Below are 22,191 nucleotides of genomic sequence, written 5' to 3'. Positions count from 1 at the left end.
CAGGGATCAGCATGGGCGCTCTGACCCCTCTGTGACTACACCCCCATACACAGCGAGCTGCCATGTCCTGTGTGTCCTGACACCTTTCTATCATAGTAAGCAGTGGTCAGGGGTCAGCATGGGTGCTCTGACCCCTCTGTGACTACACCCTCTATACACAGGGAGCTGCCATGTCTTGTGTGTCCTGACACCTTTCTATCATAGTAAGCAGTGGTCAGGGGTCAGTATGGGTGCTCTGACCCCTCTGTGACTACACCCCCCATACACAGCGAGCTGCCATGTCCTGTGTGTCCTGACACCTTTCTATCATAGCCAGCAGTGGTCAGGGGTCAGCATGGGTGCTCTGACCCCTCTGTGACTACACCCCCCATACACAGCGAGCTGCCATGTCCTGTGTGTCCTGACACCTTCTATCATAGCCAGCAGTGGTCAGGGGTCAGCATGGGTGTTCTGACCCCTCTCTGACTACACCCCCCATACACAGCGAGCTGCCATGTCCTGTGTGTCCTGACACCTTTCTATCATAGCCAGCAGTGGTCAGGGGTCAGCATGGGCACTCTGACCCCTCTGTGACTACACCCCCCATACACAGCAAGCTGCCATGTCCTGTGTGTCCTGACACCTTTCTATCATAGCCAGCAGGGGTCAGCATGGGCGCTCTGACCTCTCTGTGACTACACCCTCCATAGACAGCGAGCTGCCATGTCCTGTGTGTCCAGACACCTTTCTATTATAGCCAGCAGTGGTCAGGGGTTAGCATGGGCGCTCTGACCCCTCTGTGACTACACCGCCCGCATACACAGCGAGGTGCCATGTCCTGTGGGTCCTGACACCTTTCTATCATAGCCAGCAGTGGTCATGGGTCAGCATGGGAGCTCTGACCCCTCTGTGACTACACTCCCCATACACAGCGAGCTGCCATGTCCTGTGTGTCCTGACACCTTTCTATCATAGCCAGCAGTGGTCAGGGGTCAGCATGGGCGCTCTGACCTCACTGTGACTACACCCCCCATACACAGTAAGCTGCCATGTCCTGTGTGTCCTGACACCTTTCTATCATAGCCAGCAGTGGTCAGGGGTCAGCATGGGCGCTCTGACCCCTCTGTGACTACACCCCCCCATACACAACGAGCTGCCATGTCCTGTGTGTCCTGACACCTTTCTATCATAGCCAGCAGTGGTCAGGGGTCAGCATGGGGGCTCTGACCCCTCTGTGACTACACCCCCCATACACAGCGATCTCCCATGTCCTGTGTGTCCTGACACCTTTCTATCATAGCCAGCAGTGGTCAGGGGTCAGCATGGGGGCTCTGACCCCTCTGTGACTACACCCCCCCATACACAGCGAGCTGCCATGTCCTGTGTGTCCTGACACCTTTCTATCATAGCCAGCAGTGGTCAGGGGTCAGCATGGCCGCTCTGACCCCTCTGTGACTACACCCCTTATACAGAGCGAGCTGCCATGTCCTGTGTGTCCTGACACCTTTCTATCATAGGCAGCAGGGGTCAGCATGGGCGCTCTGACCTCTCTGTGACTACACCCTCCATACACAGCGAGCTGCCATGTCCTGTGTGTCCTGACACCTTTCTATTATAGCCAGCAGTGGTCAGGGGTTAGCATGGGCGCTCTGATCCCTCTGTGACTACACCGCCCCCATACACAGCGAGGTGCCATGTCCTGTGGGTTCTGACACCTTTCTATCATAGCCAGCAGTGGTCAGGGGTCAGCATGGGCGCTCTGACCCCTCTGTGACTACACTCCCTATACACAGCGAGCTGCCATGTCCTGTGTGTCCTGACACCTTTCTATCATAGCCAGCAGTGGTCAGGGGTCAGCATGGGCGCTCTGACCCCTCTGTGACTACACCCCCCATACACAGCGAGCTGCCATGTCCTGTGTGTCCTGACACCTTTCTATCATAGCCAGCAGTGGTCAGGGGTCAGCATGGGCGCTCTGACCTCACTGTGACTACACCCCCCATACACAGTAAGCTGCCATGTCCTGTGTGTCCTGACACCTTTCCATCATAGCCAGCAGTGGTCAGGGGTCAGCATGGGTGCTCTGACCCCTCTGTGACTATACCCCCCATACACAGCGAGCTGCCATGTCCTGTGGGTCCTGACACCTTTCTATCATAGCCAGCAGTGGTCAGGGGTCAGCATGGGCGCTCTGACCCCTCTGTGACTACACCCCCCATACACAGGGAGCTGCCATGTCCTGTGTGTCCTGACACCTTTTTATCTTAGCCAGCAGGGGTCAGGGGTAAGCATGGGCGCTCTGACCTCTCTGGGGCGGATTTACTTACCTGATCCGTTCGCGATCCAGCGGCGCGTTCTCTGCGGTGGATTCGGGTCCGGCCGGGATTCACTAAGGTAGTTCCTCCGCTGTCCACCAGGTGGCGCTGCTGCGCTGAAGTTCCCCGGAGGCGCGCTGGAATGCCCTGAAATTCACCGGCCTATACCTGGTGAAGGTAAGTGTAATTTTCGCGACACATTTTTTTTCTTAAATGCGGCGGTTTTTCCGAATCCGTCGGGTTTTCGTTCGGCCACTCCCCCGATTTCCGTCGTGTGCATGCCAGCGCCGATGCGCCACAATCCGATTGCGTGCGCCAAAATCCCGGGGCAATTCAGGTACAATCGGCGCAAATCGGTAATATTCGGGTAACACGTCGGGAAAACGCGAATCGGGCCCTTAATAAATGACCCCCTCTGTGACTACACCCCCCATACACAGCGAGCTGCCATGTCCTGTGTGTCCTGACACCTTTCTATCATAGCCAGCAGTGGTCAGGGGTCAGCATGGGCGCTCTGACCCCTCTGTGACTACACCCCCCATACACAGCGAGCTGCCATGTCCTGTGTGTCCTGACACCTTTCTATCATAGCCAGCAGTGGTCAGGGGTCAGCATGGGTGCTCTGACCCCTCTGTGACTACACTCCCCCATACACAGCGAGCTGCCATGTCCTGTGTGTCCTGACACCTTTCTATCATAGCCAGCAGTGGTCAGGGGTCAGCATGGGCGCTCTGACCTCTCTGTGACTACACCCCCATACACAGCGAGCTGCCATGTCCTGTGTGTCCTGACACCTTTCTATCATAGCCAGCAGCGGTCAGGGGTCAGCATGGGTGCTCTGACCCCTCTGTGACTACACCCCCCATACACAGCGAGCTGCCATGTCCTGTGTGTCCTGACACCTTTCTATCATAGCCAGCAGTGGTCAGGGGTCAGCATGGGTGCTCTGACCCCTCTGTGACTACACCCCCATACACAGCGAGCTGCCATGTCCTGTGTCCTGACACCTTTCTATCATAGCCAGCAGTGGTCAGGGGTCAGCATGGGCGCTCTGACCCCTCTGTTACTACACCCCCCTATACACAGCGAGCTGCCATGTCCTGTGTGTCCTGACACCTTTCTATCATAGCCAGCAGTGGTCAGGGCTTAGCATGGGCGCTCTGACCTCTCTGTGACTACATCCCCCATACACAGCGAGCTGCCATGTCCTGTGTGTCCTGACACCTTTCTATCATAGCCAGCAGTGGTCAGGGGTCAGCATGGGCGCTCTGACCCCACTGTGACTACACCCCCATACACAGCGAGCTGCCATGTCCTGTGTGTCCTGACACCTTTCTATCATAGTCAGAAGTGGTCAGGGGTCAGCATGGGCGCTCTGACCTCTCTGTGACTACACCCCCCATACACAGCGAGCTGCCATGTCCTGTGTGTCCTGACACCTTTCTATCATAGCCAGCAGTGGTCAGAGGTCAGCATGGGCACTCTGACCCCTCTGTGACTACACTCCCATACACAGCGAGCTGCCATGTCCTGTGTCCTGACACCTTTCTATCATAGCCAGCAGTGGTCAGGGGTCAGCATGGGTGCTCTGACCCCTCTGTGACTACACCCCCCATACACAGCGAGCTGCCATGTCCTGTGTCCTGACACCTTTCTATCATAGCCAGCAGTGGTCAGGGGTCAGCATGGGCGCTCTGACCTCTCTGTGACTACACCCCCATACACAGCGAGCTGCCATGTCCTGTGTGTCCTGACACCTTTCTATCATAGCCAGCAGTGGTCAGCATGGGTGCTCTGACCCCTCTGTGACTACACCCCCCTATACACAGCGAGCTGCCATGTCCTGTGTGTCCTGACACCTTTCTATCATAGCCAGCAGTGGTCAGGGGTTAGCATGGGCGCTCTGACCTCTCTGTGACTACATCCCCCATACACAGCGAGCTGCCATGTCCTGTGTGTCCTGACACCTTTCTATCATAGCCAGCAGTGGTCAGGGGTCAGCATGGGCGCTCTGACCCCACTGTGACTACACCCCCATACACAGCGAGCTGCCATGTCCTGTGTGTCCTGACACCTTTCTATCATAGTCAGAAGTGGTCAGGGGTCAGCATGGGTGCTCTGACCCCTCTGTGACTACACCCCCATACACAGCGAGCTGCCATGTCCTGTGTGTCCTGACACCTTTCTATCATAGTAAGCAGTGGTCAGGGGTCAGCATGGGCGCTCTGACCTCTCTGTGACTACACCCCCCATACACAGCGAGCTGCCATGTCCTGTGTGTCCTGACACCTTTCTATCATAGCCAGCAGTGGTCAGGGGTCAGCATGGGTGCTCTGACCTCTCTGTGACTACACCCCCATACACAGCGAGCTGTCATGTCCTGTGTCCTGACACCTTTCTATCATAGCCAGCAGTGGTCAGGGGTCAGCATGGGTGCTCTGACCCCTCTGTGACTACACCCCCATACACAGCGAGCTGCCATGTCCTGTGTGTCCTGACACCTTTCTATCATAGTAAGCAGTGGTCAGGGGTCAGCATGGGTGCTCTGACCCCTCTGTGACTACACCCTCCATACACAGGGAGCTGCCATGTCCTGTGTGTCCTGACACCTTTCTATCATAGCCAGCAGTGGTCAGGGGTCAGAATGGGCGCTCTGACCTCACTGTGACTACACCCCCCATACACAGTAAGCTGCCATGTCCTGTGTCCTGACACCTTTCTATCATAGCCAGCAGTGGTCGGGGGGGTCAGCATGGGCGCTCTGACCCCTCTGTGACTACACCCCCCCATACACAGCGAGCTGCCATGTCCTGTGTGTCCTGACACCTTTCTATCATAGCCAGCAGTGGTCAGGGGTCAGCATGGGCGCTCTGACCTCTCTGTGACTACACCCCCCATACACAGTGAGCTGCCATGTCCTGTGTGTCCTGACACCTTTCTATCATAGCCAGCAGTGGTCAGGGGTTAGCATGGGCGCTCTGACCTCTCTGTGACTACACCCCCCATACACAGCGAGCTGCCATGTCCTGTGTGTCCTGACACCTTTCTATCATAGCCAGCAGTAGTCAGGGGTCAGCATGGGCACTCTGACCCCTCTGTGACTACACCCCCCATACACAGCGAGCTGCCATGTCCTGTGTGTCCTGACACCTTTCTATCATAGCCAGCAGTAGTCAGGGGTCAGCATGGGCGCTCTGACCCCTCAGTGACTACACCCCCCATTCACAGTGAGCTGCCATGTCCTGTGTCCTGACACCTTTCTATCATAGCCAGCAGTGGTCAGGGGTCAGCATGGGCGCTCTGACCTCTCTGTGACTACACTCCTCATACACAGCGAGCTGCCATGTCCTGTGTGTCCTGACACCTTTCTATCATAGCCAGCAGTGGTCAGAGGTCAGCATGGGGGCTCTGACCCCTCTGTGACTACACCCCCCATACACAGCGAGCTGCCATGTCCTGTGTGTCCTGACACCTTTCTATCATAGCCAGCAGTGGTCAGGGGTCAGCATGGGCGCTCTGACCTCTCTGTGACTACACCCCCCATACACAGTGAGCTGCCATGTCCTGTGTGTCCTGACACCTTTCTATCATAGCCAGCAGTGGTCAGGGGTTAGCATGGGCGCTCTGACCTCTCTGTGACTACACCCCCCATACACAGCGAGCTGCCATGTCCTGTGTGTCCTGACACCTTTCTATCATAGCCAGCAGTGGTCAGCATGGGCGCTCTGACCCCTCTGTGACTACACCCCCCATACACAGCGAGCTGCCATGTCCTGTGTGTCCTGACACCTTTCTATCATAGCCAGCAGTAGTCAGGGGTCAGCATGGGCACTCTGACCCCTCTGTGACTACACCCCCCCATACACAGGGAGCTGCCATGTCCTGTGTGTCCTGAGACCTTTCTATCATAGCCAGCAGTAGTCAGGGGTCAGCATGGGCGCTCTGACCCCTCAGTGACTACACCCCCCATACACAGCGAGCTGCCATGTCCTGTGTGTCCTGACACCTTTCTATCATAGCCAGCAGTGGTCAGGGGTCAGCATGGGCGCTCTGACCCCTCTGTGACTACACCCCCTATACACAGCGAGCTGCCATGTCCTGTGTGTCCTGACACCTTTCTATCATAGCCAGCAGTGGTCAGGGGTCAGCATGGGCGCTCTGACCCCTCTGTGACTACACCCCACATACACAGCGAGCTGCCATGTCCTGTGTGTCCTGACACCTTTCTATCATAGCCAGCAGTGGTCAGGGGTCAGCATGGGCGCTCTGACCCCTCTGTGACTACACCCCCATACACAGCGAGCTGCCATGTCCTGTGTGTCCTGACACCTTTCTATCATAGCCAGCAGTGGTCAGGGGTCAGCATGGGCACTCTGACCCCTCTGTGACTACACCCCCCCATACACAGGGAGCTGCCATGTCCTGTGTGTCCTGACACCTTTCTATCATAGCCAGCAGTAGTCAGGGGTCAGCATGGGCGCTCTGACCCCTCAGTGACTACACCCCCCATACACAGCGAGCTGCCATGTCCTGTGTGTCCTGACACCTTTCTATCATAGCCAGCAGTGGTCAGCATGGGCGCTCTGACCCCTCTGTGACTACACCCCCCATACACAGCGAGCTGCCATGTCCTGTGTGTCCTGACACCTTTCTATCATAGCCAGCAGTAGTCAGGGGTCAGCATGGGCACTCTGACCCCTCTGTGACTACACCCCCCCATACACAGGGAGCTGCCATGTCCTGTGTGTCCTGACACCTTTCTATCATAGCCAGCAGTAGTCAGGGGTCAGCATGGGCGCTCTGACCCCTCAGTGACTACACCCCCCATACACAGCGAGCTGCCATGTCCTGTGTGTCCTGACACCTTTCTATCATAGCCAGCAGTGGTCAGGGGTCAGCATGGGCGCTCTGACCCCTCTGTGACTACACCCCCTATACACAGCGAGCTGCCATGTCCTGTGTGTCCTGACACCTTTCTATCATAGCCAGCAGTGGTCAGGGGTCAGCATGGGCGCTCTGACCCCTCTGTGACTACACCCCCCATACACAGCGAGCTGCCATGTCCTGTGTGTCCTGACACCTTTCTATCATAGCCAGCAGTGGTCAGGGGTCAGCATGGGTGCTCTGACCCCTCTGTGACTACACCCCACATACACAGCGAGCTGCCATGTCCTGTGTGTCCTGACACCTTTCTATCATAGCCAGCAGTGGTCAGGGGTCAGCATGGGCGCTCTGACCCCTCTGTGACTACACCCCCATACACAGCGAGCTGCCATGTCCTGTGTGTCCTGACACCTTTCTATCATAGCCAGCAGTGGTCAGGGGTCAGCATGGGTGCTCTGACCTCTCTGTGACTACACCCCCCTTATATGTCCATTAATTTTTTATTACAGGTTTTCCGTATATGCGCAGTCTTTTGTTTGTTTATAGAATTATAAAATGCAGTTATCAAGAAAGATCAACATTTGTGAATTTTTGGGGGGATATTTTGCTTTGTTTTTAATAATCTTTCTGACATCCTCTGAAGAGATCTTGTGCTGTTAGTAAGATGTGTGATTTTTTAATGTGGCTGATCTGTGTCGTTCCTTTTCCGCAGGTGTAAAATGAAGCAGATAACAGGAGTCAGACGTACGACCACACTCAAATTTATTAAAATACATTTATAGAAACACTGTACAAAGATCAGCTTTACTCCTAGATGTCCATTCTTACACGCTAGTCCCCACACGCCACACATGGGATACTGTCCATATGGACCACGAGAAGAAGCCTGTTATAACCATCCGTGCTATCTAAAGGTAAGTTATGTGTTGGCTAAGAATGAAACCCAGGTAGAGCACCTTGGAGGCATCTATGATCACCACTTTACCACCAACATCTACCCAATGAGACTCTACCCAGAAATAACACAAGCATTGACCCTCATTCTAGTTGCTTCCTGGTGGCAAACAGACCAGGAGTTGTGTCCTTTCCTGTGTGTCTATAGATTGGCTTCACTCTTGGCCTCTGCTCCGTCTTGGCACTGCCACTTCTATTTTACTGGGGTCCCCAAAGACTGTTGATTGGTTAGCAGGGTGGATTTTGGCACCTTTTCCGAACAGGTGGGGCCAGACCAAGCTTTTTTTAAGGAGCCAACTAAGGGGGACAACAGTGCCAGCATCGGGATGAATTGGGAGTCTTGACAGCAGGGCAGGAAGGAAGATGTTTACCTCCTCTGTGGTCAATTTTTGGTTTTGCTGTGGGGCCTTTCCCTATTGGTTTGGTGCTGGGATCAACAATTACTTAGTAAATTGTCTATATCTTGTATGTAGTCACCTCTTACACTCTCCACCATCTTGTCGCTGTCACTTCTCGATCACCATCTCCTATTAGCGCTCATCCTCATTCACACACTTTCACCCTCCTCTCGCATTGTTCAGTATTGTGTACAGAGTTTTTGGGTTCTCTTCTTCCTTTTATCATCATAAAATCTCACGTTGTGCAGCATTTCCCTTTACTGCTCCTTCTCCCAGGTCGTCTTGGCTAAATCTTTCACAAATTTATCCCACTTATTCTGCCAGATGTTCCTCAGTTTCTCCTTCTCTGCTGAAGTCAAAGAGCTGAACCTGCAATAGATTGTGATGGTGATCAGGGAGATCAGGGTGCGAGAGGGGATCATATGAGAAGAGAAGGTCCTTAGACAAGTTTACCTTGGCTTTGTTTAGACATTGGGGCTTATTTACTAAGGGTCCCGCTGCCGCATTTCCGTCTGGTTTTCCAACGTTTTCGGGGATCACGCCGCTTGGACAGGGATTTAGAAGGGGATTGTGTTGCACGCGATCAGATTTTGACGCGTCGGCGCCGGCTTTCATGCGACAGAAATCGGGGGACGGCAAGCCATGCACTTACATGCACCAGGAAGAAGATGGTAAACTCCGGGACCTGAACGGGGAGCGACACATGCAGGATATCGGGCGCACGATGCAAGTGAATCGCGGCACAGTGCATTATCGTTGGACACTCCGGATCAGGGAACGCGGAGCACCGGGTAAGTAAATGTGCCCCATTATGTTGTCAGTTCGCTGACAGTTGTTAGTTTCGCTCACCTACCTGATTGAATTGACCACCAGCTGTTTCAGAGTCTTCAGATCGGCCTTCGATCCTCCAATTCCCATGAACACCTCATAGAAGTCATACGACAATCCTTTTGCGCCAAAAACAGAAGGGTCGTCTGAGCTGATGACCAGAGGATGACCATTGGCGAGTAGAGCGGCTGCCGGGTGGTTACGTAGGTCAGACTCTAAGAGAAGGACCTGCAGGGGAGAGACAATGGTCAGAGGATGGTGTGGTAAGACATATAATCAAGATGGCGGCATTGCAGCTGACCTGATTGGAGACTGGACAAATCTCTAGAGGGACGTTCCTCTTCAGTGACAGCTCCCGGGCCACGGGGTGTCTAATGAGAGCGAATCCATGACCAATGCGGGAAGTGTTCAGCAACAAGGCATCCAGCACATTCTCATCTACGTCCATCCCTTGCCAACCTGATGAAATAATGGCACACAGGGGCATCACAGAAAATAACCGTGCTTTTAGTGGCAGCATTATGCCTCTAGGGATGAGTATTACAGCAGTACCGTGCTGTGCTGCTCAATTCATTGCCACTTAGGCAATGCTCTACTAAAATCATTACTACTCCATGCCGAGGATGGGTGGAGATTCTCATAACGCCATGACCCCACTTACTTACTGGTCTCTCCTGCATGGAAGAAATACGGCAGGGTAACCCCCATCGTGCTTGGGAGGATGAGGGCTTCTCTTAGCTCATGGAGTGAGTGACCAAAATCTTCTTGTCCAACCTTATATTGAAGGAGACAGAGTCAGTGATGGTTATCAGGGGCCCCCATTATACCCATCAGCATTGGTCAGTGATGTTTTACCAAATCAAAGCCGGCCATGGTGTCCGGGAACTGAGCCATGAGCTGCATCGCATAGACAACAGCTTCTTTCACTGCAGGAAGATCTTCATGTCTGAGGAGGGAAGGACACACAGGATTTCCAGTTATTTTAAGAGGATGTTTACATGTTTTCATTGATTGCCACCTACCCAGACTTGTATGTAAATCCAAAAACCTACCCAAATTTACACCCCACTAACTGTACCATTGCATTGTAGCTCTTTTGGATTATTGGTTGTCACCTAAAGTTTTCAAGTATCTAAAGTCTACACGACAGATCGGTTACTTTACTTTTAAACCAAGAAGAAGCTCAGGATGAGCTCAAGGTTCTGCCGCGGCATGAAATATCTACCTGTGTACGGTGTAAATGATTTTCAACCCTAAGAAATCTGGATGTTCTTCCTTGAACCGATTGGCGACATCTTTGTAAGTAGCCACTAACCAGGCGCGATCATGGGTTGTACCATCCAGTTCGTATACCTAGGAGGGGAATAATTGGACATACTTAATCTCTCTAAAATCCTTCTGGAGGCTTATGAGAAAGACTGGACAACTTATTGAAGATGGCATATATTCTTATAGTGTAGATTTACTTTATGATCAACATCGGGGCCCAGGAATCAACAAATAAGTGTTTTACAAGAGTTGGAATTGGCTGCGGAAGTTTGGTGTGGTTCAGTTGCCACGCTATTACGAAGGTGGACGTACAGGTGTACATTGTTGTGTCAAGCATGAAACATCTGGACACAAATATCCAGCAACTATTATTGGATGTCCAATAGGAGCTGGAATATTTCCTGGTTATTCTGGATATTTGGGGTTGGTCATCTTAAAGTGACTTGATTACATAATGGAGCAAGCGTTGCACTCACCGGGGGGAGCATCGCCCTCAGCTCAACGTACTGGATGTTGTCTTGGTAAAGCTCCTGAAGACCCTCATAGATATACTCCTTGAAGACAGGGGCGTAGAGGATGAGTCCGGCACCAGTAATGAAAGTCCCCTCAAACCTGCGCCATACTTTGTCCTGGGTGGGGTAATCCAGCTCTGGGGTGTCCGTCAGCAGCGTCAGGTTACTGATCAGACTGCAATAAAGCAAATATACAGACAATAATCATCAGTGTTGTTCCACATTGAAGATGTTGCCGATCAGTGGCTTCCAGCTTCTCAATAATAGAGTAAAAGCTCTTTTAAATTACCTTCTATCAAATTCAGTGACGTCCCCTAACTTTTTTCGGTATGCCTCCAGGAGGACCCACTCTGAGCAGCCAGACGGGAGCTTCCCCACCGGAGCCGGCTTGGAAAACGTGAATCTGACATCCCCGGTCCTTGTGAAGCAGATGTAACTGTCCGGCAGATAGGAGGCGTTTTTCACCAGCCAATCAACACTCAGGATTGCAAAGTCGTGTAGGTGCAAAGCGCCTCCTGCAGGTGGTAGAGTAAAGAGCATCACTGGCACCTATGGCGCATACATTGACAAGCAAAGGGGCAACAATGTTTTGAACTTTTGACTTTCATCCCTGAAAACTCACCGTCCTCTGTGAAACTACCATCACCTTATAGACAAACATCTTTCCTTTCCTTTTGTATAATTTAGCCAATGATTAGTTACGCAGATTCTTGTCATGTTTCTGCATTGTTACTATTTTGCTCCTGGTGGTGGACTCATTGTTTTCTTCTTGTTTACTACAAATTACAACCTGTTCTCACATTCCCTCAAAGGTCAGAAACATCTCTTGAGATTACAAAACAAGTACGAAAGTGACAGTAGAATATTGAAATCAGGAGTAATGGAGCAATGAGATGAAAGTCAATAGACTGGGCCCTGATGGGTGCAAATGGGTCTGGAGGAACCAAGAGTAGCAGGGATCAAAATAATACAGGAACTTTTACGTTTGGCCGAGGACGCCTAACGATATAGGGTTGTATCACAGGTATAGGTGTTAGACACTTGCTCAGCTTTATGTGAGTATAATAGAAGATGAGTTTCTTCATACCCTGAAGTACTATGGGTATGAAAAGGATGCTATAGTCTTCCAGCAGGACACCGACCCAAAGGGATATCCCCCCAGCGACCCACTCTTTATTTCATTGCAGCCAATTGGTAAGATCAAAAAAAGTACTTTTTATTTTGCTCATTAATGTGCTCTTTGCCCCTTCCTAATTTATTAAACAAGAAAATCTGAAACCTCACTTGGTGATAAGTATTCAGCCCCCGGTGATAAGTATTCAGCCCCCGGTGATGAGTATTCAGCCCCCGGTGATACGTATTCAGCCCCCGGTGATGAGTATTCAGCCCCCGGTGATAAGTATTCAGCCCCGTTGCTCAGTGTTGAGTAGAAGCAGCTTTGGAGCTGGTGCTTGGAAAGATGCTACAAGTTTCTTGCAGATCCTCTCCAGGTCCCTCAGGTTGGATGGTGATGATTGGTAGAAGGTATTTTCCAGTCTCTCTAGAGATGCTCAATTGGCTTTAGGTCTGGGTTCTGTCTGGGTCAGTCAGGAATGGTTCTGAAGCCTCTGCTGTGGTATTTTAGCTTGTGCTTTGGGTCATTGTCTTTTTGGAAGGTCCGTCCCAGTCTGAGGTCCTCGTCCAGGATATCTCTGTACTTTGCAACATTCTTCTTTCCTTCTAGTACACCCAGTGGTCCTGTCCCCCCCCCCCCATAACCTGATGCTGCCCCCACCATGTGTGACTACTGGTATTGTATTTGGCAGGTGATGAGCAGCGCCTGGTTTTCTCCATACATACCACTTAGAAATAACACCAGAAAGTTTAATCAGAGCAGAGAATCTTATTCCTCATAGTCCGGATCCTTCATGTGTTTTGCACACTGTATGCGGCTTTCATATGTCTTGCACTGTGGAGAGGCTTCCAGACTTTCATAAAGCCCCGACTGCGGGAGGCTGCAGTGATAGGTGACTCCCATCTTCCACCTGCATCTCTGGTGCTCAGCCACAGTGATCTCGGGGGGTCTTTTTTTACCTCTCTCACCAAGGCTCTTCTTCTACAATTGCTTAGTTTGGCCGGACGGGAGAGTGGAGTAGGAGTTGTGGTCATCCAAAAACTTCTTCCATGTAAGGATTATGGAGGCCACTATGCTCTCAGGAACCTTGAGTTCTGCAGAAATCCTTTGTAACCTTGGCCAGATCTGTGCATTGCCACAATTCTGCCTCTGAGCTCCTTGGGCAGTTCCCCAGACCTCTTGATTCTCATGTGCTGTGACATACACTGTTAGCTTTGAGGTCTTATACAGATAGGTGTGCGCCTTTCCTAATCAGGTCCAATTAGTTTAATTAGACACAGCTGGACTCCAATGAAGGAGTAGAACCAACTCAAGGAGGATCAGAAGGAAATGGGACAACATGTGAGTTAAATATGAGTGTCACAGCAGAGGGTCTGAATACTTATAACCATGTCATATTTCAGTTTTTCTTGTGTCATAAATGAGCAAAAATATCTACATTTCAGTTTTTTTCTGTCAAGATGCGGGCAGAGTGCACATTACTGAGCATAAAAAAAATATTTTTTAACTAACCAATTAGCTACAATGAAACAAAGAGTGAAACTTTCAAAGGGGTCTGAATACTTTCCGTGCCCAATGAAGTGCAGTTGGTCCCCACAGATCTCAACCCAATCCACAACTTGTGGGTAGAGTCGATGATTGAAGAACAAACTTAAATTTTCACCCAAGTGAGTCGACCAGTATGCACCAACATTGGGAACGTGCTCATATGTGATGTGAAACATGCCCAGGAGGAGGCAGACACTGGTGAAAGCCAAAGGTAGCGAATAGTAACAATGTAGTCACATGACAACAAATGCTAAATAGTTACAAGTCAGAGCCAAGAAGAATAAGAATCGCATAGACTCTGGGACATTGCCGTAGGGGTCAGCGCTCACCTTTGGGCATCTCTTGGAGGATACTGAAGACCTTGCTCTGCTGGATGTGTTTACGAGCCCTGAAGAAGTGCATGCTGGGAGGGAAGATGCCGCTTATCATGGCCTGGCTCATCTCAGCCTCCTTTATTTTCATCAGGTTTTCATTGGCCTCCATTTCTTTCTCCCCCAAGACGATGTTACCCCCGGCTCTGCGGGAATCCTCCTGCTCCAGCAGCGCCTCCCTCTCCTCCCATACAGGAAAACATTGGCCAAATCCAAAGAGGGAGACCAGGAGGATCCAAGACACCGACATCCTCATCCAGCGGCTGCAGAGAAGGAGATGGAAAACTAAGTAGATTTTAGAAGTTGACCAAATCAATTCCCGCTGTGATACAATTCAGTGACCGTCGTCCCCGTTCACGTCAGTCCTCCCATTCAGGAACCTTTCCCATATGAAAGCCACACATCCTGACATCCTCCCCACTGAACCACTCCAAGTGGCTGATAACAGGGAACACTACACTCCAGGCACAGCGAGGCTGGCTCACCAGTGAGTCCCTGTGTCCTGGTGCTGCGAGTGGCGTCCTCCTGTGCCCAGAGCGGATCCTTGAGTGCAATAACAGGGTTTATACCAGGGATTTAGCGCCAGACCGGCTGAGTCAGCACATGCCAGGCTTACTCACGAATGGCCGCTTTCTGTGTGTCAACGAAATGAGCCTGAAAGTGCCCCCCCCCCCATCACACCGACTAGTGCCCCCCCCCCCCCCCTCATCCCACACCAACCCCGGGCTCAGAACTCTATTACTCTCTGTTATCAGCCATTACATCCCGGGGAGAGGAGACTGTACAGGGGGGGATACAATCTATTACTCTCTGTTATCAGCCACTACATCCCGGGGAGAGGAGACTGTACAGGGGGGGATACAATCTATTACTCTCTGTTATCAGCCACTACACCCCGGGGAGAGGAGACTGTACAGGGGGAGATACAATCTATTACTCTCTGTTATCAGCCATTACACCCCGGGGGGAGGAGACTGTACAGGGGGGATACAATCTATTACTCTCTGTTATCAGCCATTACACCCCGGGGAGAGGAGACTGTACAGGGGGGATACAATCTATTACTCTCTGTTATCAGCCACTACATCCCGGGGAGAGGAGACTGTACAGGGGGGGATACAATCTATTACTCTCTGTTATCAGCCACTACATCCCGGGGAGAGGAGACTGTACAGGGGGGGATACAATCTATTACTCTCTGTTATCAGCCACTACACCCCGGGGAGAGGAGACTGTACAGGGGGAGATACAATCTATTACTCTCTGTTATCAGCCACTACATCCCGGGGAGAGGAGACTGTACAGGGGGGATACAATCTATTACTCTCTGTTATCAGCCATTACACCCCGGGGAGAGGAGACTGTACAGGGGGGATACAATCTATTACTCTCTGTTATCAGCCATTACACCCCGGGGAGAGGAGACTGTACAGGGGGATACAATCTATTACTCTCTGTTATCAGCCATTACATCCCGGGGAGAGGAGACTGTACAGGGGGGATACAATCTATTACTCTCTGTTATCAGCCATTACACCCCGGGGAGAGGAGACTGTACAGGGGGGGGATACAATCTATTACTCTCTGTTATCAGCCATTACATCCCGGGGAGAGGAGACTGTACAGGGGGGGATACAATCTATTACTCTCTGTTATCAGCCATTACATCCCGGGGAGAGGAGACTGTACAGGGGGGGGGGGGATACAATCTATTACTCTCTGTTATCAGCCATTACATCCCGGGGAGAGGAGACTGTACAGGGGGGGATACAATCTATTACTCTCTGTTATCAGCCATTACATCCCGGGGAGAGGAGACTGTACAGGGGGGGGGGATACAATCTATTACTCTCTGTTATCAGCCATTACATCCCGGGGAGAGGAGACTGTACAGGGGGGATACAATCTATTACTCTCTGTTATCAGCCATTACATCCCGGGGAGAGGAGACTGTACAGGGGGGGGGGGATACAATCTATTACTCTCTGTTATCAGCCATTACATCCCGGGGAGAGGAGACTGTACAGGGGGGATACAATCTATTACTCTCTGTTATCAGCCACTACATCCCGGGGAGAGGAGACTGTACAGGGGGGATACAATCTATTACTCTCTGTTATCAGCCACTACATCCCGGGGAGAGGAGACTGTACAGGGGGGGATACAATCTATTACTCTCTGTTATCAGCCATTACATCCCGGGGAGAGGAGACTGTACAGGGGGGATACAATCTATTACTCTCTGTTATCAGCCACTACATCCCGGGGAGAGGAGACTGTACAGGGGGGATACAATCTATTACTCTCTGTTATCAGCCATTACACCCCGGGGAGAGGAGACTGTACAGGGGGGGATACAATCTATTACTCTCTGTTATCAGCCACTACATCCCGGGGAGAGGAGACTGTACAGGGGGGGATACAATCTATTACTCTCTGTTATCAGCCATTACATCCTGGGGAGAGGAGACTGTACAGGGGGATACAATCTATTACTCTCTGTTATCAGCCATTACACCCCGGGGAGAGGAGACTGTACAGGGGGGATACAATCTATTACTCTCTGTTATCAGCCATTACATCCCGGGGAGAGGAGACTGTACAGGGGGGATACAATCTATTACTCTCTGTTATCAGCCATTACATCCCGGGGAGAGGAGACTGTACAGGGGGATACAATCTATTACTCTCTGTTATCAGCCATTACACCCCGGGGAGAGGAGACTGTACAGGAGGGATACAATCTATTACTCTCTCTGTTATCAGCCATTACATCCCGGGGAGAGGAGACTGTACAGGGGGATACAATCTATTACTCTCTGTTATCAGCCATTACATCCCGGGGAGAGGAGGCTGTACAGGGGGGATACAATCTATTACTCTCTGTTATCAGCCATTACATCCCGGGGAGAGGAGGCTGTACAGGGGGGATACAATCTATTACTCTCTGTTATCAGCCATTACATCCCGGGGAGAGGAGACTGTACAGGGGGATACAATCTATTACTCTCTGTTATCAGCCATTACACCCCGGGGAGAGGAGACTGTACAGGGGGGGGGATACAATCTATTACTCTCTGGTATCAGCCATTACATCCCGGGGAGAGGAGACTGTACAGGGGGGGGGGTACAATCTATTACTCTCTGTTATCAGCCATTACATCCCGGGGAGAGGAGACTGTACAGGGGGATACAATCTATTACTCTCTGTTATCAGCCATTACACCCCGGGGAGAGGAGACTGTACAGGGGGGATACAATCTATTACTCTCTGTTATCAGCCATTACATCCCGGGGAGAGGAGACTGTACAGGGGGATACAATCTATTACTCTCTGTTATCAGCCATTACATCCCGGGGAGAGGAGACTGTACAGGGGGGGGGGATACAATCTATTACTCTCTGTTATCAGCCATTACATCCCGGGGAGAGGAGACTGTACAGGGGGGATACAATCTATTACTCTCTGTTATCAGCCACTACATCCCGGGGAGAGGAGACTGTATAGGGGGGGATACAGTCTATTACTCTCTGTTATCAGCCATTACATCCTGGGGAGAGGAGACTGTACAGGGGGGGATACAATCTATTACTCTCTGTTATCAGCCATTACACCCCGGGGAGAGGAGACTGTACAGGGGGGGATACAATCTATTACTCTCTGTTATCAGCCACTACATCCCGGGGAGAGGAGACTGTACAGGGGGGATACAATCTATTACTCTCTGTTATCAGCCATTACACCCCGGGGAGAGGAGACTGTACAGGGGGGATACAATCTATTACTCTCTGTTATCAGCCATTACATCCCGGGGAGAGGAGACTGTACAGGGGGGATACAATCTATTACTCTCTGTTATCAGCCATTACACCCCGGGGAGAGGAGACTGTACAGGGGGGATACAATCTATTACTCTCTGTTATCAGCCATTACATCCCGGGGAGAGGAGACTGTACAGGGGGATACAATCTATTACTCTCTGTTATCAGCCATTACACCCCGGGGAGAGGAGACTGTACAGGAGGGATACAATCTATTACTCTCTCTGTTATCAGCCATTACATCCCGGGGAGAGGAGACTGTACAGGGGGATACAATCTATTACTCTCTGTTATCAGCCATTACATCCCGGGGAGAGGAGGCTGTACAGGGGGATACAATCTATTACTCTCTGTTATCAGCCATTACATCCCGGGGAGAGGAGACTGTACAGGGGGATACAATCTATTACTCTCTGTTATCAGCCATTACATCCCGGGGAGAGGAGACTGTACAGGGGGATACAATCTATTACTCTCTGTTATCAGCCATTACACCCCGGGGAGAGGAGACTGTACAGGGGGGATACAATCTATTACTCTCTGTTATCAGCCATTACATCCTGGGGAGAGGAGACTGTACAGGGGGGGTACAATCTATTACTCTCTGTTATCAGCCACTACACCCCGGGGAGAGGAGACTGTACAGGGGGGGATACAATCTATTACTCTCTGTTATCAGCCATTACACCCCGGGGAGAGGAGACTGTACAGGGGGGATACAATCTATTACTCTCTGTTATCAGCCATTACACCCCGGGGAGAGGAGACTGTACAGGGGGGGATACAATCAATTACTCTCTGTTATCAGCTATTACACCCCGGGGAGAGGAGACTGTACAGGGGGGGGGGATACAATCTATTACTCTCTGTTATCAGCCATTACATCCCGGGGAGAGGAGACTGTACAGGGGGGGGGGGGGATACAATCTATTACTCTCTGTTATCAGCCATTACACCCCGGGGAGAGGAGACTGTACAGGGGGATACAATCTATTACTCTCTGTTATCAGCCATTACATCCCGGGGGAGGAGACTGTACAGGGGGGGGGGGATACAATCTATTACTCTCTGTTATCAGCCATTACACCCCGGGGAGAGGAGACTGTACAGGGGGGATACAATCTATTACTCTCTGTTATCAGCCATTACACCCCGGGGAGAGGAGACTGTACAGGGGGATACAATCTATTACTCTCTGTTATCAGCCATTACATCCCGGGGAGAGGAGACTGTACAGGGGGATACAATCTATTACTATCTGTTATCAGCCATTACATCCCGGGGAGAGGAGACTGTACAGGGGGGGATACAATCTATTACTCTCTGTTATCAGCCATTACATCCCGGGGCGAGGAGACTGTACAGGGGGGGATACAATCTATTACTCTCTGTTATCAGCCATTACACCCCGGGGAGAGGAGACTGTACAGGGGGGATACAATCTATTACTCTCTGTTATCAGCCAATACATCCCGGTGAGAGGAGACTGTACAGGGGGATACAATCTATTACTCTCTGTTATCAGCCATTACACCCCGGGGAGAGGAGACTGTACAGGGGGGGGGGGGATACAATCTATTACTCTCTGTTATCAGCCATTACACCCCGGGGAGAGGAGACTGTACAGGGGGGGGGGGGATACAATCTATTACTCTCTGTTATCAGCCATTACATCCCGGGGAGAGGAGACTGTACAGGGGGATACAATCTATTACTCTCTGTTATCAGCGATTACATCCCGGGGAGAGGAGACTGTACAGGGGGGGGATACAATCTATTACTCTCTGTTATCAGCCATTACATCCCGGGGAGAGGAGACTGTACAGGGGGGGATACAATCTATTACTCTCTGTTATCAGCCATTACATCCCGGGGAGAGGAGACTGTACAGGGGGGGGGATACAATCTATTACTCTCTGTTATCAGCCATTACATCCCGGGGAGAGGAGACTGTACAGGTGGGATACAATCTATTACTCTCTGTTATCAGCCACTACATCCCGGGGAGAGGAGACTGTACAGGGGGGATACAATCTATTACTCTCTGTTATCAGCCACTACATCCCGGGGAGAGGAGACTGTACAGGGGGGGATACAATCTATTACTCTCTGTTATCAGCCATTACATCCTGGGGAGAGGAGACTGTACAGGGGGGGATACAATCTATTACTCTCTGTTATCAGCCATTACACCCCGGGGAGAGGAGACTGTACAGGGGGGATACAATCTATTACTCTCTGTTATCAGCCATTACATCCCGGGGAGAGGAGACTGTACAGGGGGGATACAATCTATTACTCTCTGTTATCAGCCATTACACCCCGGGGAGAGGAGACTGTACAGGGGGGATACAATCTATTACTCTCTGTTATCAGCCATTACATCCCGGGGAGAGGAGACTGTACAGGGGGGATACAATCTATTACTCTCTGTTTTCAGCCATTACATCCCGGGGAGAGGAGACTGTACAGGGGGATACAATCTATTACTCTCTGTTATCAGCCATTACACCCCGGGGAGAGGAGACTGTACAGGAGGGATACAATCTATTACTCTCTCTGTTATCAGCCATTACATCCCGGGGAGAGGAGGCTGTACAGGGGGATACAATCTATTACTCTCTGTTATCAGCCATTACACCCCGGGGAGAGGAGACTGTACAGGGGGATACAATCTATTACTCTCCGTTATCAGCCATTACATCCCGGGGAGAGGAGACTGTACAGGGGGATACAATCTATTACTCTCTGTTATCAGCCATTACATCCCGGGGAGAGGAGACTGTACAGGGGGATACAATCTATTACTCTCTGTTATCAGCCATTACACCCCGGGGAGAGGAGACTGTACAGGGGGGATACAATCTATTACTCTCTGTTATCAGCCATTACATCCTGGGGAGAGAAGACTGTACAGGGGGGGTACAATCTATTACTCTCTGTTATCAGCCACTACACCCCGGGGAGAGGAGACTGTACAGGGGGGGATACAATCTATTACTCTCTGTTATCAGCCATTACACCCCAGGGAGAGGAGACTGTACAGGGGGGGGATACAATCTATTACTCTCTGTTATCAGCCATTACACCCCGGGGGGAGGAGACTGTACAGGGGGGGATACAATCTATTACTCTCTGTTATCAGCCATTACACCCCGGGGAGAGGAGACTGTACAGGGGGGGATACAATCTATTACTCTCTGTTATCAGCCATTACACCCCGGGGAGAGGAGACTGTACAGGGGGGGGATACAATCTATTACTCTCTGTTATCAGCCATTACATCCCGGGGAGAGGAGACTGTACAGGGGGGGGGGGGGATACAATCTATTACTCTCTGTTATCAGCCATTACACCCCGGGGAGAGGAGACTGTACAGGGGGATACAATCTATTACTCTCTGTTATCAGCCATTACATCCCGGGGGGAGGAGACTGTACAGGGGGGGGGGGGGGATACAATCTATTACTCTCTGTTATCAGCCATTACACCCCGGGGAGAGGAGACTGTACAGGGGGGATACAATCTATTACTCTCTGTTATCAGCCATTACACCCCGGGGAGAGGAGACTGTACAGGGGGATACAATCTATTACTCTCTGTTATCAGCCATTACATCCCGGGGAGAGGAGACTGTACAGGGGGATACAATCTATTACTATCTGTTATCAGCCATTACATCCCGGGGAGAGGAGACTGTACAGGGGGGGATACAATCTATTACTCTCTGTTATCAGCCATTACATCCCGGGGCGAGGAGACTGTACAGGGGGGATACAATCTATTACTCTCTGTTATCAGCCATTACACCCCGGGGAGAGGAGACTGTACAGGGGGGATACAATCTATTACTCTCTGTTATCAGCCACTACATCCCGGGGAGAGGAGACTGTACAGGGGGGGATACAATCTATTACTCTCTGTTATCAGCCATTACACCCCGGGGAGAGGAGACTGTACAGGGGGGATACAATCTATTACTCTCTGTTATCAGCCATTACACCCCGGGGAGAGGAGACTGTACAGGGGGATACAATCTATTACTCTCTGTTATCAGCCATTACATCCCGGGGAGAGGAGACTGTACAGGGGGATACAATCTATTACTCTCTGTTATCAGCCATTACATCCCGGGGAGAGGAGACTGTACAGGGGGGGATACAATCTATTACTCTCTGTTATCAGCCATTACATCCC

At 51.1% G+C, this 22,191-nt stretch overlaps 1 protein-coding gene across 5 annotated transcripts in view; it reads right to left on the bottom strand.

Annotated features, from left to right (window-relative positions):
- Positions 1 to 7,923: 7,923 nt before the first annotated feature.
- The window catches only part of LOC140125944 (adenosine deaminase 2-like), a 79,296-nt gene continuing 65,028 nt past the window's right edge, over positions 7,924 to 22,191 (bottom strand). For 3 of the 5 annotated variants that reach the window (XM_072144900.1, XM_072144898.1, XM_072144899.1), the window contains exons 3-11: positions 14,131 to 14,435; positions 11,429 to 11,654; positions 11,104 to 11,314; positions 10,584 to 10,711; positions 10,214 to 10,304; positions 10,024 to 10,132; positions 9,660 to 9,817; positions 9,384 to 9,586; positions 7,924 to 8,899 (exon numbers count right to left, since the gene is read on the bottom strand). In XM_072144900.1, the coding sequence (XP_072001001.1) occupies positions 8,788 to 8,899; positions 9,384 to 9,586; positions 9,660 to 9,817; positions 10,024 to 10,132; positions 10,214 to 10,304; positions 10,584 to 10,711; positions 11,104 to 11,314; positions 11,429 to 11,654; positions 14,131 to 14,428 (1,536 nt within the window). In that variant the 5' untranslated portion in view covers positions 14,429 to 14,435 and the 3' untranslated portion in view covers positions 7,924 to 8,787. Of the gene's footprint in view, positions 8,900 to 9,383; positions 9,587 to 9,659; positions 9,818 to 10,023; positions 10,133 to 10,213; positions 10,305 to 10,583; positions 10,712 to 11,103; positions 11,315 to 11,428; positions 11,655 to 14,130; positions 14,458 to 14,657; positions 14,799 to 22,191 lie in introns of those variants that run through there. The other 2 variants (XM_072144902.1, XM_072144901.1) reach the window with 2 other exon arrangements.

This window comes from Engystomops pustulosus, chromosome 4 (genome assembly GCF_040894005.1).
Source record: "Engystomops pustulosus chromosome 4, aEngPut4.maternal, whole genome shotgun sequence".
NCBI lineage: Eukaryota > Metazoa > Chordata > Amphibia > Anura > Leptodactylidae > Engystomops > Engystomops pustulosus.
This window is presented reverse-complemented; position numbering and strand designations above follow the sequence as displayed.